The 14,406-nt window shown below is 42.3% G+C and overlaps 1 protein-coding gene across 1 annotated transcript; it reads right to left on the bottom strand.

The window, feature by feature from the left end:
• Positions 1-960: 960 nt before the first annotated feature.
• Positions 961-12,028, bottom strand: pip4k2ca (phosphatidylinositol-5-phosphate 4-kinase, type II, gamma a). Its single transcript, XM_070839912.1, has 10 exons — positions 11,566-12,028; positions 10,388-10,485; positions 10,036-10,132; positions 9,755-9,904; positions 5,465-5,611; positions 4,965-5,003; positions 4,763-4,876; positions 3,742-4,006; positions 3,102-3,205; positions 961-2,917 (listed from the first exon to the last, which is right to left on the bottom strand). Exons 1-10 carry the CDS (start codon positions 11,722-11,724, stop codon positions 2,837-2,839), a joined length of 1,254 nt encoding a protein of 417 aa, XP_070696013.1. The 5' UTR covers positions 11,725-12,028; the 3' UTR covers positions 961-2,836.
• Positions 12,029-14,406: the final 2,378 nt, after the last annotated feature.

Consider the following 14,406-nt stretch of genomic DNA (forward strand, 5'->3'; position numbering starts at 1 on the left):
TTTACCTGATATTCTGACCTGCCAATTACTACTTATCTACCAGCAAACTACCCCTGACGATACCATTTACTGTAGGTACAATGAGGCTAAGAGTCTACGCCATGGCTGTGCTTTGACAGGAATGACAACATGCTGATGTTTAGCAGGTATAATTTAGGTTCAGCATGCGAACACCTGCCAGTTAGCAGCAAACACTAATAACGACTGAGGTTGATGGGAATGTCGTTCGTCTTGCAGGTATTTGGTAATAAACCAAATTATTGGACAAATGCAAATTTTGCAAAACCAGAATTCTTCTTAATGTCCAGCAGGGGGCGACTCTACTGGCCTCAAAAACACTTACTGTACCGAAGTCTAGAAGAAAATGAGCCTACCTCTCACTTGATTTATTACCTCAGCAGACACTTTATTAATAAGTTTATGATCTCCGTCGCTAGTTTCAAGTCTACTACAATACAACATGATGTTCAATGAGTAAATTACTGTCCTGTTTAACGTAGGCGATAAAGCGGGGTATGCTTTAGGGCGGGACTACCTTGTGACTGACCAGCCAGACACAGGTCATGCCTTAGCCGTGCCAATCAGAGACGGGAAAAAAAAAAAAAAAAAAAAAACTTCTGGCTCCAAAATCAAGATGGCGATTTTGAAAATACTCAACTTGAGTTTCAAAATGGCAGTCCAAAAACCATTGGTGACACTATGGTGGCTACACCCACTTCTTAACAAAAATGTATTGACTTTACACTTATGGTTAAAACAAAGCTCGCTAACGCTTTAGCTGATGTTAGCTGCATCTGCTGAGCAAAACAACCCAAATCAAAACTTCTATGAGACCTTATTCCAGGAAACGGCATCGTTTCATTCGTTCATTGTCGTTGCTTTAAATATGTGTCATCATGCACAAACTCACATACAAACATGTTTCAAATAATAATAAGAGTCAAACACTTTTCAGAAATTCTTTGTAAAATATATTTTTGGTCCAAAAGCTGATTAGCAAAAATACAATATGTGCAATCATCGAGTAGATGAGGCATCATACAGACTGCACTGTATCTACTGTTGGAATGCTGTATCATATCACTGTGTTAAGGCTAACTGCATAAGCTACAGAAATGTAGTGTTATTGTCAACAATGTTTTACAAAGTACCCTGGTTATCACTAAATCTGAAATGTCATTACAATACACAGACAATAGTTCCTAGTGCTATTGCTATATTTTTCTAAATCTTATCCTATCACAATGATTCACATTTGCCATTTTAAAGCACAAAACACTACACCATGTTCAAAAAGGAGTCTGTTCAGAATAATAATGATGATGGATGCCCTCATTTTGGGGATGTTTTGATGTCAAATTGCCCCTCGATATGCATTTCATTAAAAAAGCCGGACTGATCCTAAAATCTGGACGAGCCACTTCATTAACGCAGGCCCAGCTGTGTGGGTAAAGGAAATTCAAGGTCAGCCGCCCCACAGTGTCTTTAACTAAGAGACACAAGGCTGCCAAAATGTTTACAGGCTAAATAACATGACATGCTCTCTATTTAAATACCACATATTTATACCTTTTAAATTGACAAGGCTGCTCTGTACAGTTTCTTTAATATTTAGTAGTGACTTTGGTGGACAAAAAGTATTCGAGTCATTCAAATTCAAATTCATTCAACTGCTTTGTCACAACACAGTTGATTTAATTTTATGCAAAGTGCAAATCCTTCTAGGATAAAGCTTTGATCCCACATATTTGGCACTCTAAACATTCAAATGGCCTGCTTTAATTGATAAATAGTATTATCCCAAGTGTAGAGTCCAGGCTACTTTTATTCTTAATATCCATCTCCACTAAAAGATTATCCTATACATTTCTGGAACGAAGCTTATTCGCTGTCTCACCCAGAGTTAGATGAGAAGATCGATACCAATACAAAGCTCCGGCCAGCAGCCGGTTAGATTAGATACGTTTAATATAAAGACTGGAGAAAAGAGAAAACAGCAAACTTAACAAAATCCGCCTCCAGGCACCTTTAAAGCTCACTGACTAACATATCTTAACATGTCCATCAGGCCGCTCTCTGCCTCAAACTAAAGTTCTGTTTACTTTTAGCGTTACACTGAAACTCTTGAGGTCTAACGAATGCTGAATACGTTTTCTTTTTAATGAAACTTTTGCCAAGCTGATTTTGAATCCAGCATTGTTTACGTCCATGTTTACGAGCAAGCGGTCTTCTCCGCCTTCGTTGGAGTATTGTCGCACATGCTGGCCTGTTCGCACCACCTGCTGATCAGACAGTGTGAAACCATTGGCAGGACTGTGTATCCATATGCACCCTCATGTCTGACACTCATAAGAGGAAAAAAAAAAAAGCACTACTATAACAACACTCATATGACAGTGGTATGAATCTTTTCATCTAACTTTTGGAGGGAAAGCACATAAGCACACCTTTCAAAATTTCAAACTCCACTTTTAAGATTAGTCCATGCCTGGGGAACCAGACAAAAGAAGCGACTGGAAAAAAAAAAAAAGTTTGATCTTGCACTAAAGTGGTCTAACACTTTGAACACTGATCAACAGCAATTTGTTTTCATGTACCCTACTGCTCAAGAGTTATTTCGTTAAAGAGTGCTTATTATCTATAAGAAATGCTTCTTAAATCTTAAAAATAAATATATGCATCAGCAGTAGTACATTATATTGCTACACCGTAAGTAGTCTCGCTTCAGACCGCCATATTTAAATGATGATCTGTGTGCATACTATTTTTGGTCAATGGTACCATGTACTTTTAGCTCCCACGTGGGTCGACTTGTGGCAGTGTTCTTAGCCGAGTGTTACGCAAAAATGTTTGAGATGAAGTCGCGAAATCGTTTGGCGTACTGCTCGGGGTGGACGGTGGAGATTTCAGCACCGGCCTGCAATAAAACAGAGAGGAGACGGAGACAGAGAGCAGAAAGAGGTCATTAGCATCGTCTGTATGTATGGTGCGTTTCATGACGTGAAACCAGAGCGAACATCAAACGTTTGCCGTCCGCGCAGGTACGACTGAATGTTTTGAACAGCCCTCCGCCTCTTTCCTTCCTCTCTTGTGCTACTCACCCCGTGTTTGACAGTTTTTGCTGCATGAGCGGCTTTCTTCTTGGTGTCATACTGGGTAAGTACGTCAATCAGGCCCATGAAGTAGACCTCCCTCTGAGGGGCTCCTGAGATGAAAGGCAGAGAACAATCAGGGTTGTGTTCTTGGGCCTGTATTGACTGTATTGTGCTGGCGGTGACAGGCCTCATATAACATCATCAAGATAAAAGCTTCCTGTTCAGAAATTAATATCAAAACCTCCAAGAAGTCTTATTTTCCAGATGCCTTAGATGATGATAGGGGGGGTGAAATTATAACACACAGACATGTATAGAGACCAACAGATCTGGTCTCTGAACAGGCTGCAACTAACGACTGATTTCACAATCGATTAATCTGCCAATCATCATCTTGATTAATTGATTATTTTTTAAGTCTAGAAATTCTGGGAAACGTCTTCAAACAATCTGTTGACGTTCAACAAAACAAAACACAAATTATATTGAATTTACATGGATATAAAACGGCAGCAAATTCTCAACATTTCTGCCTCAAAAGTAAATCAACCGATTATTCAATTATGAAAAGCAGCAGATCTATTTCCTATCGATAGACTGATCGATTAGTCCTTTCAAATCTCAGTTCTTGTGGCCTGAAACAAACCTGTGCAGCTCCCGACCGCGTACACGTCCACGTAGGGGTCGAACTCCCCGGGCCCCAGAGGTTTGCAGGCGGACATGTAACCAGCGATTCCCTCTGGAGACGTGCCGTAAGAGCCCACCGTAGCACCCGGGGCCAGGCCGTTCTCTGCCTCTGGCTCTTCCTCGTTGGAAACCTCTTCACCCTCCTCCTCCTCCCGCTCAGCTCGACCAACGTCGTGGATACCGAGCAGCAGGCTGTAGTCCATGATCTTCAGCTTCACCAGAAACTGGGGAACATGGGAGATTTTAACATGGATTTCCAGTAAAAGGAAGACAAAGGTTAAATAGTGCTGTTAAATCAACTAGAACTGAAGCAATTAGTGGATTAGAGAAGTAATTGTCAATAATTTTGATAATGAAGTATTTTCAAAAGGAATTTACTTACACAAAAACATACAAATTTTACTGCTTTCAGCTTCTCAAGTGTGATGATTTGATACTTTTTTTGTTTCTATGACAAGTAAACTGAAAATCTTTGAGCTTTGGAAAGAAAACACATAAGCATGCTTTCCAAAATTTCAAACTCTTCTTTAAAGTTTAGTTCAGGAAATAATGTGTGTGTGAAGCCCAAAAACTACGTTACAGATAGAAAAACATTCAACATTTTCATTAGCCTTTAAACTACAGATTTTCTTTTTGAACAATCCAAATGTTTGGTCAGCAAAACATCACAAAAATGCACTTCACAAGCTCCCCACGCTCCAACAGTCTCCAACAGTGCAAAACCCAAAGACATTCAGATTACCATCTTGGAAAACAAAGCAATACATTTTGTTTGAGCAACTGAATAATCTACAAACACTTGGTGCTGTAATGCCTAGATGTACGTCCTTCACTACTAAATTAATTTTATTTCCATCGCCTGCTGCCAAGCGGCCGCGCAGCAGTGGAGCCTCCCTGACGTGCTGCTGCTGCCGCTGTGTGGTGGAGGCGCGCAACAACAGTGAGGTGTCACGTGTAAAGAAATAGAACAGGCCACCCACTTCCACGTCTCTGTTGAGTTTCTCCATGAACTTCTCCTTCTGCTCCTCGGTGACGTACACCTTCTGCATGTTGTTCCTGAAGTCCATGTCCTTGAAGGTGGGAAGCTCTTTTCCCTTTGGACATAAAACACATATGGGATGAGGAGGAGACAGCTGGCCACAGAATGATGGAAAATGGATAGAGGGCTAGACGGTTCTTTACCCTTTCTTTGTCACTGGCTTCACGAGCCACCAGAGAGCCCTGCAAGAAAAAACTCATCAGAAATATTGTGACTAACATCTATTTTGCCTGAAAGCAGTGAGTCTGATCACACTCTCTCTCCATTGTCCCTCTGTTTTTCATTATATATCATACTACTTTCTATTCAATACTATATTGCTATATATTTGTATATTAACGCAGACAAACATATATAATATGTTTAAGTATCACATAATAATCATAATATGTATTATCTACTCATCACACCACTATGTTAATGTTCACATAGTCATTATTAGTTTTACATTAGCTGTTTACGTGCACTGTCCTTTTAACATTTGAATTTCCCCTCCGAGGATCAATAAAGACTTTTTATCTAAAGACAGAGTATCCCGTACACGTCAGCCACCACTCATGTCTGTAGGACTTCCACATTGCAGTAATGGGAAGCGAGAGGTGTTTTTAATGGTCAGACTGTTTGGCGTGCAGTTCCTCCTCACCTTCAGGTCGTACTTCCTGTGTACAACCAGTCTGTGGCTGAACATGTTCCTCATGACGATCAGGTAGGTCTCCTCGTTGTCCACGCTCACCCGGTACATACCCAGGAACTGTGGCAGCAGGGTGCTACCGTGACACTTCACTATGTGCTGCACAGAGGAAACAACAGTGAATGTGATAATATTGTCATGTAAAGGCTCGCTGCTGAAACATACAAGGAGTAAACACAGTGAAACACATGATTCACAGATCAAAGACTGCTACACGGGCTTACATTTGGCCATATTCAAAGGTCACTTTGAATATACACCAATTACTGAGTCTATCCAGGTTAGGCTCTTAGGCGTGCTCAGCATTCGCAGCTGTTAAAATAGACACTCGCTTCAGACTGACCTCATTCAGGGTCCCCTGAAACACACTGGGTAGGATGTTAAAAGAGATCCCTCTGCATGTCTGATCACCGGTTTGGTTTTGTGCATTGTGTTCTTTTTTACATTTCCAACCCCTGTGCACCTGGCACAGAGGAAAACAAACTCTCCCAGCACCACAGCGAGCCGGGTTCAATCCCCAACAACAGGATTAGCCAGAAGCCCCGGTGAAAACAATTGAAAGTGTTGGACAGCTGATCAGGGATCATGTTTTTGTCACAGAACCAACAGCAACTCATACTTGGACAGGGCACTTGAATTTGTTTGTGTGTTCGACCCTGACAGGCGAGAGGAAGCACTTGGTGACTACAGAGGTATCAAAGGAGAGACACGGCGGTGTACACCCTCCCCGACAAGGACTGCAGAGAGGACTTGGGGTCCTGCACTAACTTACTGTCCACCTGTGTTCAGCACAAACAAACCTGAGACACTTAAGTATGGGTGAAATTTTGTATGACCTTGTCATTTGCACGTGCTACGATCATTTCAACTGTTGATGCCGAAGAAATTGCAGTTTCCCAGGCACTAAGGTGACCTCTTCAGAATGTTTTCCCTGAATACTGGTCCCAGGTATCCAGTTCACCATCACATAAAAACAGAGACAACCAAGAACCTGCAACCAGGAAAAATTTCCCATTTTGGGCTTGAAATGCAAGCATTTGGCCTTTTGGGCTGAATCATTAATCACCATATTGTTGCTGCTCTACACTGAAACAGCATGAACCAACATGTCACAGTTGGCCCGCAATCTATCATGAGAACAATCTGTGACCAAATGTGAACAATGTAGCCTGATATGACAATATGTAGTGTAGTGTACCATGGCATTTGTCTAAAAGGTAAGTGTTTGGCTAAATAATTCATAACAAGGCAACTGTCCCTTTAAGGCTTTTTGCAATGGGCAATGTTGCAGTATAATGAGCAGGACAGCTTCATGGCAAATATCAGATATACAGGAATCATTACCCTGACATGATCTGACATCTTCCCATCTGTTTGTTTCATCTATATGTGTTTTTTCAACTGACAGACAGACTGACAGATCCTGAGAGGATCTACTCACAGTCATCAGTCCTGATACATACACTCGGAAACCTGCTATTACTCTCAAATTGACTGTATGTATCAGGACTGATGACTGTGAGTAGATCCTCTCAGGATCTGTCAGTCTGTCTGTCAGTTCCTTTAAGATCAGATCCTTTAATACATGAATTAATATGATGACAGTAACTAAACATCTCTAATCAATGTTGTTCAAGATCTGGTGTCTGTGGTCGTCACAGGACTCAGAGAAAGTGCGGCCAAAATGTTTATTCCGGCTCGGCGACAGACTGCCGTGCGTTACCGGCAGGAAGATCACACCCACTGAGTCGAAGAACGAGAGAGAGCTGCTGCTGATCACCATTGACTGTGGTTTAGTGAGCTAACAGCACCAAGTTCAGCCTCTGAGCCCAGGGAGCAGCCGCTATGAGGTGAAGGTAACGTTTCCGCTACGTTTCTGACGGCTGTTTCGCTCGTGCTGCGATTGTGGCTTTTAACAGAGCTGTTTATTTGTCAGACTGAAAAACTAAGAGAGGCTGTCAGTGGTTGTGTACACAACGAACGAGGAACCCGACAGTGGCAGCGGCCGGTCTTCTCATCACTGTCCTGGTCCTGCAGTAGTAGCGTTGGTCAGGCAGCACGTTCATGTGCTTCGTAGGAAAGCCTGAAGGGAGGGGGTGGGATGTTTTTGGTTGGATATTTTCAAAATCGCTACTCTTGCTAGTTTCTCCAACATTGCAGAAGCTGCCGTTGAGACAAAAAGGCCAAGTTTCCATCTATAATCCATGTATGTGGGTCTAACTAATTCATGCGGTCAAAAAAAAAAAAAAAAAACTGATTTGGCCTTTAGAGGCTGTCATATAATCATTATTACATAAGTGCAAAAACACTACAGAAAATATTTGGATCCAAGAACTCAAGACCAAATCCCTCCATCTGCCAGAAAATACAAAACCTGATCCTCAACATTCAGAAAACTCCTCCAAATAACAGCTAAAAGCCAAAAGTACAACGATGATAAACCTCCTACAAAGCTGTCATGCCTGGTCCAACATCTCAATATTCAGTTCCCTTGCAGTGATGATTTAGCATTTCACTTGGTTAATACAAAACAGTTGTTCAGTATGCCAAACATGTCCCCCCCAGAACTAAATGTTGACAGGAAAAATTAGACAATAAACTACAGCGCTGCAAGCTGTCATGATGAATGAAGAAAACTGTGCGGAGCTCTGATAACAATGAGTTCATTCAGGGCCAAGTGAATTAAAAAACACTCAGAAACAGAGCTGCCATTTTCCTCATCTCCCTCCCAGTTCTATGTAGGCTGTGTAACCACAGGCTACACATTCCAATAAGAGCTCAAAGCAGCCAAAAGTTTGCTCAGTGGTATGTTTAGCCTGAAGTGAGACCCAGTTTTGAAGTATCCACGCGACTCTGAACACTGGTTTTACTTCACATCTGCTGCCCAGTCTGGTATCAAGCAGAAACAAAACAAAATGGAGGTGATAGCGTGTCACCTCACTCTTATCTCTCATCTCTCCTAGAAATGCACTCGACTATTTACATGACCATAGGTGTGTTGATATGAGCATTTGAATACATTCAATAAACCAACAATCTTACAAAAGAGAATTTGTCCTGTCCCCTACGCCCTGTAACCTAACCTTGTTTATACGTTCTCATTCAGTTCAGCGTTCCCCACAGGGAGGTCAGCAGTCAGGTTCAGTTTATGAGGCAACTTAAAGCCAAATGAGGGGCCTTGCTCAAGGACAGCTCAGCGGGACAGATGTTTGGCGTCCTCAGGTTGAATACATAGCGGTCCTCCTACTCACTGCACCACTTTGCTGCTCGCGGCTAGACATTAAATCTAAAAATAGTCATATTTGGGTCGACTTCCCTCACCTACGAGGCAGAAAAATACAACAAAAAAAAAAAAAAAAAAATTCCCCAGGAAGTGCTCATTTTAGGAACTCTGGCAAACGCTCTCAGGGTGTTTTTTTTTTTTTTTTTAGCTTCAAAAGGTCCAAACAAAGGTTAAAGAGAAAATCTTTTAAGTAGGACACACAGCATCAGAGATGTGAAGCTTTCCACACAGTTCAGTAAAGCAGACAGGATCAGTGATCCTGGCTGTGTGTGTGGGATGTCAGCGAGCCTGGACACCCTGAATGAATGAATGAATAAGAGAATGACTGAATGACGTGACGCTCGTGGGGAAGTTCATACACACACAGAGTATCCTTGCAGGATCGATCAGCAACTGTGACAACATCCTGCAGGTGTTTCACACAACTTGGTCCACGTTACAATCAGCAATTAACTATATTAACACATAATCTGACAGCACATAAACACACTGACGACAAAATTCATATCCAGGTCACGAGTGAGCTTAGGATGTTACAGGACAAGCCTGGTGACATTCTTCATTTTCCTTCTTGTCAACAATCCCATGAAGGGCCAGAGCGATGATTTATTCCTACTAAGACATAATATCTACAGCCTGATATATTCCTTATTCCTCTATGCTACTGAGCTCCCGTCGTCCCAAAACAATCTCATTGGGCCGCATGTTCCTTCATTACCAAGAACACTGATGCTGTAAAACCTCTAGCAACAGATGTGGATTAATTGTTCACCATTTATTCCTGTTTGAGTAATGTTATGCGCATGTTGTAATCATTTTCCTGGTGCTGACACTTTTATACTTTTTTGTAAAAAAAAAAAAGAAAAAGAAAAAAAAGATGAGCAAGGGGCTGAGGGCATCAGACATTTAGAAAAATACAGAATATCTCCAGACTTCTCCTTTAAGCATCCAGACCGTACCTGGTGATACTCAGACAGGATGCTGTGCATGTCTGCAACATCCTCGCTAGATATCTGCTTGATGACCAGCGTACGGTCGTAGGAGTTGAGGAGCAGGCCCTCTCCCTGGTCATCCACACTCCTCATTGGGGGGCTGCGGGTTAACGAAACCTGGAGTGCAGGAAGCCAAAAGCACACAGGTAAGTGTACGGATCACGATCTGCGTCAACAACAGTGAGCCAACAAAGGGACATCAGATGCTAAAGGACGTCTGCATGGTGATCCGTCAGTACATCAGGTACCTGATAGTCCAGATCCTCAATACCAAACCGTTCCCGTAGATTTCGGAACACCTGAGGACAGTACTCTTTGAACTTGAAATGTCCTGGAAGATTTTCTCTGTAAAAGGAGAGGAGGTGGGAAAGTGAGAAGGAGCTGGCTGAATACACACATCAACAAATGTTTCATGTACTCTTGAAGAACCACAACATCTCTAAAGCAGTCTGCAGTCCAGCACACACTTCAGGACCAACTGCCCCTGGTTTTATCCATCAGGAACAAGTTTCCAGGACAGTGTCTGGTACATTTTTATATCTCTGACTTATTAACATTTCAACCAGTCCTGGATCACAATATAATGCTTGTGTGTCTTACTTGTTGAAGAGGTGGTTGTTGACTTTGATCTTGGTGTTGGCTTTAAAGTCATCAGGCAGCAGCATGACAGGAACAGGCACCTGGTTGAGATCGTTGATCTGAAACACAGAGGATAACCACTGAAACAAGATCACCCAACAGCCCACTGTGGTGTCTGACATACAGCTGCAGCACACATTCATTTACATCAACAGCTCATCCGTAGTAAAGCTGAAACGATGAGTAGGTTAATCAATTTGACAATCAGAAAAACAATTATCTGCAACTTTTCTGATAAACTATTAATCACAAACATCTATTTTCTGGTTCCTGCTTCTCCAATGTCTCAGATTTCTGCTTTCTCTGTTTTAAGTCATCATGAACTGGATATCTTTGGGGTTTGGACTGTGGACCAAACAAACCGAGCAATAACTAAATGGCACAGTGGTCCCTGGGAACTTGTGACAGACGCCTCTAGCTGACAATTAAAACAGTCTTTAATTCTTGCCTTATTCTGCCATGTCCTTGACTCATTTATTGGGAACTAAAACATGAAAAATCAGTTAAATATTTCCATCACCTACTGTCCAGGGTCATGTCTGGTGTTGTCTAACAGACGGTCCTAAAACTGGAAGATATTCAATTTAATGACTTTTCAAAATTCAAAATTGCTGCAGACTAATTTTCTGTGGATCGACTGCAGATCAAGTCTGAAATTAACCACTTTTGAATTTGTTTACTTGAATGCATGACCTGTAATTCTGCTGTACTGACTAAGGCTTCTTGCAAGAGGACACTGTGGATCAAAACCCTGATACACCTGGAGAGTGTAATGTTGGATTCAGGGTTACACTGGACTCTTCCTCCCTTCAGACTCCATGAAATGATAAGAGATGTCTGCAGTTTTAGTAAAACAACAATTACTGCGTTTAACTTTTAACAAGTCCTGTGAGCACATAGGTAAATATTTAGCTAGCTGTGTAACAGAGACAGGTGGCCTGGTGTGTGTCAGTGTGTGTCTGCAGCTCTCCACCTGTCGATATTTGGTGAAAGCATCAGTGTTTGTCCTGTTTTGCTACAGTTCTCAGAATCTGACTGATTTCACTGCAACAGCCTCCAGCTAACTGAGCTAGCTACATTTACACGGCACAGACACACTGGGGTTAACAATAGCATTCAGTGCGTCGTTAGCTCCTCACCGAGTGATTGACGCCCCACATGAAGACGCTCAGGACCGGGTCGCTAGCTCGGAACACCTTCACCTTCTGCTGCACGAAATGTTTCTTTTTCGTTTTAGTCTTGGGCGCCAGGATCACCATGGGGCTGGATGTGGCCCCCGAGTTACCGAGGGCAGCCATGACCGCGGACGGGCTCTCCTCGTCCCCGCTGAGAGAGCTGATGCAGGCGGTGACACTTCTTCCTGATGGCCACCGCTACTAAGCTAAACTAAGCTAACGTGTCTCTCGCGCTTCTCCACGGGGCTCTCACACTACGACACGGCGGCGACGACAGCCAAAGGTCACCCGTCGGGCTCCGGTGGTTTTACACCGACGCTAATTTTCCACACCAAAATTTAACGTTTAAACCCGCGAGATGAATCATTGCTTAATTCAGTCCACGCGTGACTACATATTTCTAAATCATCGCTGACAGTCCACCACCGCCCCCTCGAGCCCACCCGTGTTATTATCGACCACGTGGTGAGTATATGATTGACAGGTGGCGGGGACCAATAGAATCGGTTCTTTTGAGTCAGGTGACCCCGCGGATGGGCGGGAACATCTCAGTTACATGGTGCTATCAGGTAAAGGTCGGCGGTCGGAATTATTAGCTCTCTTCCTCTGTGACCCCAGCCCTCCATATTTTACTCGGTGTTTCGGGTACAAACATTGTCACAAATCTTTGGCGGTAAACCAGCTGTTAATATTTTTTAAATATTATTCAGTAGCGAGTTACGTCTCCAGTGGAAATTTTGTGAATGAACTGTGGTGGTTATATTTTCCGAGCGACGTAAACGTTCACTTAACACACATCTACAAAGTAGAAGAAAATAATCTGTTATAAATGAAACCATAAAACCAATTATGAGGAACTTCTTCTTTGCTTGAGTATTATAATTTTCGACTACTTCAGCCCCTCTAGATTTAAAGGGACACATTGTTGGCCACTACATTTATCTGACAGCTGTAATCACTGATTACTTTGCAGATGAACATTAATATTTAACCAGTGCCTCCTGCCAGGCAGCGTCCTGTTTAGGTTACTTATCATGTTTCATTTCTCCCCTTAAACTTATTTGGTGGTGTCATCTATTTCTCATGTCAGATGGCCAAAGAGGTTAAATTATTCAACATTTCTCTTTAAAAAAAAAAAGGTTAAAGAAAATCAGTTCCAGAAACTAAGCAATTGAGACGTCCAGAGTTTTAGTCGATCTTATAGGTAAAGCTCAAATCTCACTTTTAACATTGTGCAACTGAACCATATCTTGCATTAAATCTGTTTAAGATCAATGTCTTTCAAAATCCAGACCTCCAGTTTTGCAACACAGCCTTTCTGTTTTTATAAATGTATCGTCTCCAAGCTCCAAGCTGAGGAAACCCTGATGACATCACTATGACACCATCAGGGTTACTTCCTCCTCTAAAGTTCAGATCAGTTCAGATCATTTGAAGGGGGGTTGTATGAGTGTTTGTATTGTTTGGAGGGACAGGCAGGAGTCCTGGCACAGACTAAGCAAGCTAAGCAGTGTGCTACTGTGGTCAGGGACGGCAGAAAAACCATATTTTTGCCATCTAAGAAAGGCCCACCTAAAGAAATCACCATCATTTCAAGTGTGCACTATATTTTGATTGTTTTTACTGCTGTACGTAGTCGTCAGAGAACCCTTTCTGAGAGGGAACTGAAGCTATTTCCTTTTTCTCTTCCCAAACCCACCTGCTTCCATTGACAAAAACAGAACTTTTACCTCTCAGAGGACAGGAGTTTGCCACACTTCTGCTTTCTCAATCACTGAATTACCAGTTCAGCTCCAAAATAACCATTTAAAATACCACACAAAGTCTCACACGACTCCCATGCTCTGCCAGGTAAAATTACTGCTTTTCCCAGCTGGGGGTTTGCTAACCGTAGTCTACTATAAGTGATGCTCTGACTAGGGATAAGTGCCTTAGACAACCCTGCTTCAAATAATCTGAACTGCCCCTTTAAAGCCTCAGAAGACATTACACAGCATTTCACAGACATTTCAGTGATCCAATTTAGAGTTGATCTAAGAAATATTGCTCACTGCAGCTATAATGATGTTCAGTAACTGTTGACCAATTAGCCTGTTGTTAGCAACTCTACTTACACACTAAGGAATCAAGGTACAGGAATGGACCTAAAAGCACACAAATGCTTTGCTGCTCTAGATACCTCTCTCCCCATATCTAGTAGGGTACTAGCACTTGTCTGTAAAAAAAAGAAAGTCCTGATACAAAATGTGCCCATTGGAAATATACAGAACGGGTATCTAATGAGGTACAGCTTTGTACTTTCAGAGACAAAAACATTTACAATTCCATTCGTTATCTCTACCGCTTATCCACAGAGGACTGGAGCCAGTCCCAGTGGACACTGGGCGAGAGGTGGGGAACACCCTGACTGGTCAGCAGTTAATCACAGGGCCGACACATAGAGACAGACAACATTCACAAATGACTTTTACACCTGCATGTCTTTGGACTGTGAGAGGGACCCACAGCACTACGAGAAGAAACCACACGAGCACAGAGAAAGCCAGACTCCCCACTGAAAGGCTCTGTGCCAGCGGGTTTGAACCTGGAAACTTCTGTCTATGAGGCCACAGCAGACAAAATCAATATTTTACATAAAATCCAGCACATGACAAAAAGTGGTGCTGGGCAACCATTTACTAATCAAAGAGTGTAACAAAACTCCAAATCACATTTTTCTGTCATTTATAAAGCACATTTATTTCAAACCCAATTCTCTCTTTAAATCACGATTTAGTGGTCACTGATTTGCTGCATCATTTGTTA

This window comes from Pempheris klunzingeri, chromosome 11 (genome assembly GCF_042242105.1).
Source record: "Pempheris klunzingeri isolate RE-2024b chromosome 11, fPemKlu1.hap1, whole genome shotgun sequence".
Taxonomy (NCBI): Eukaryota; Metazoa; Chordata; class Actinopteri; order Acropomatiformes; family Pempheridae; genus Pempheris; species Pempheris klunzingeri.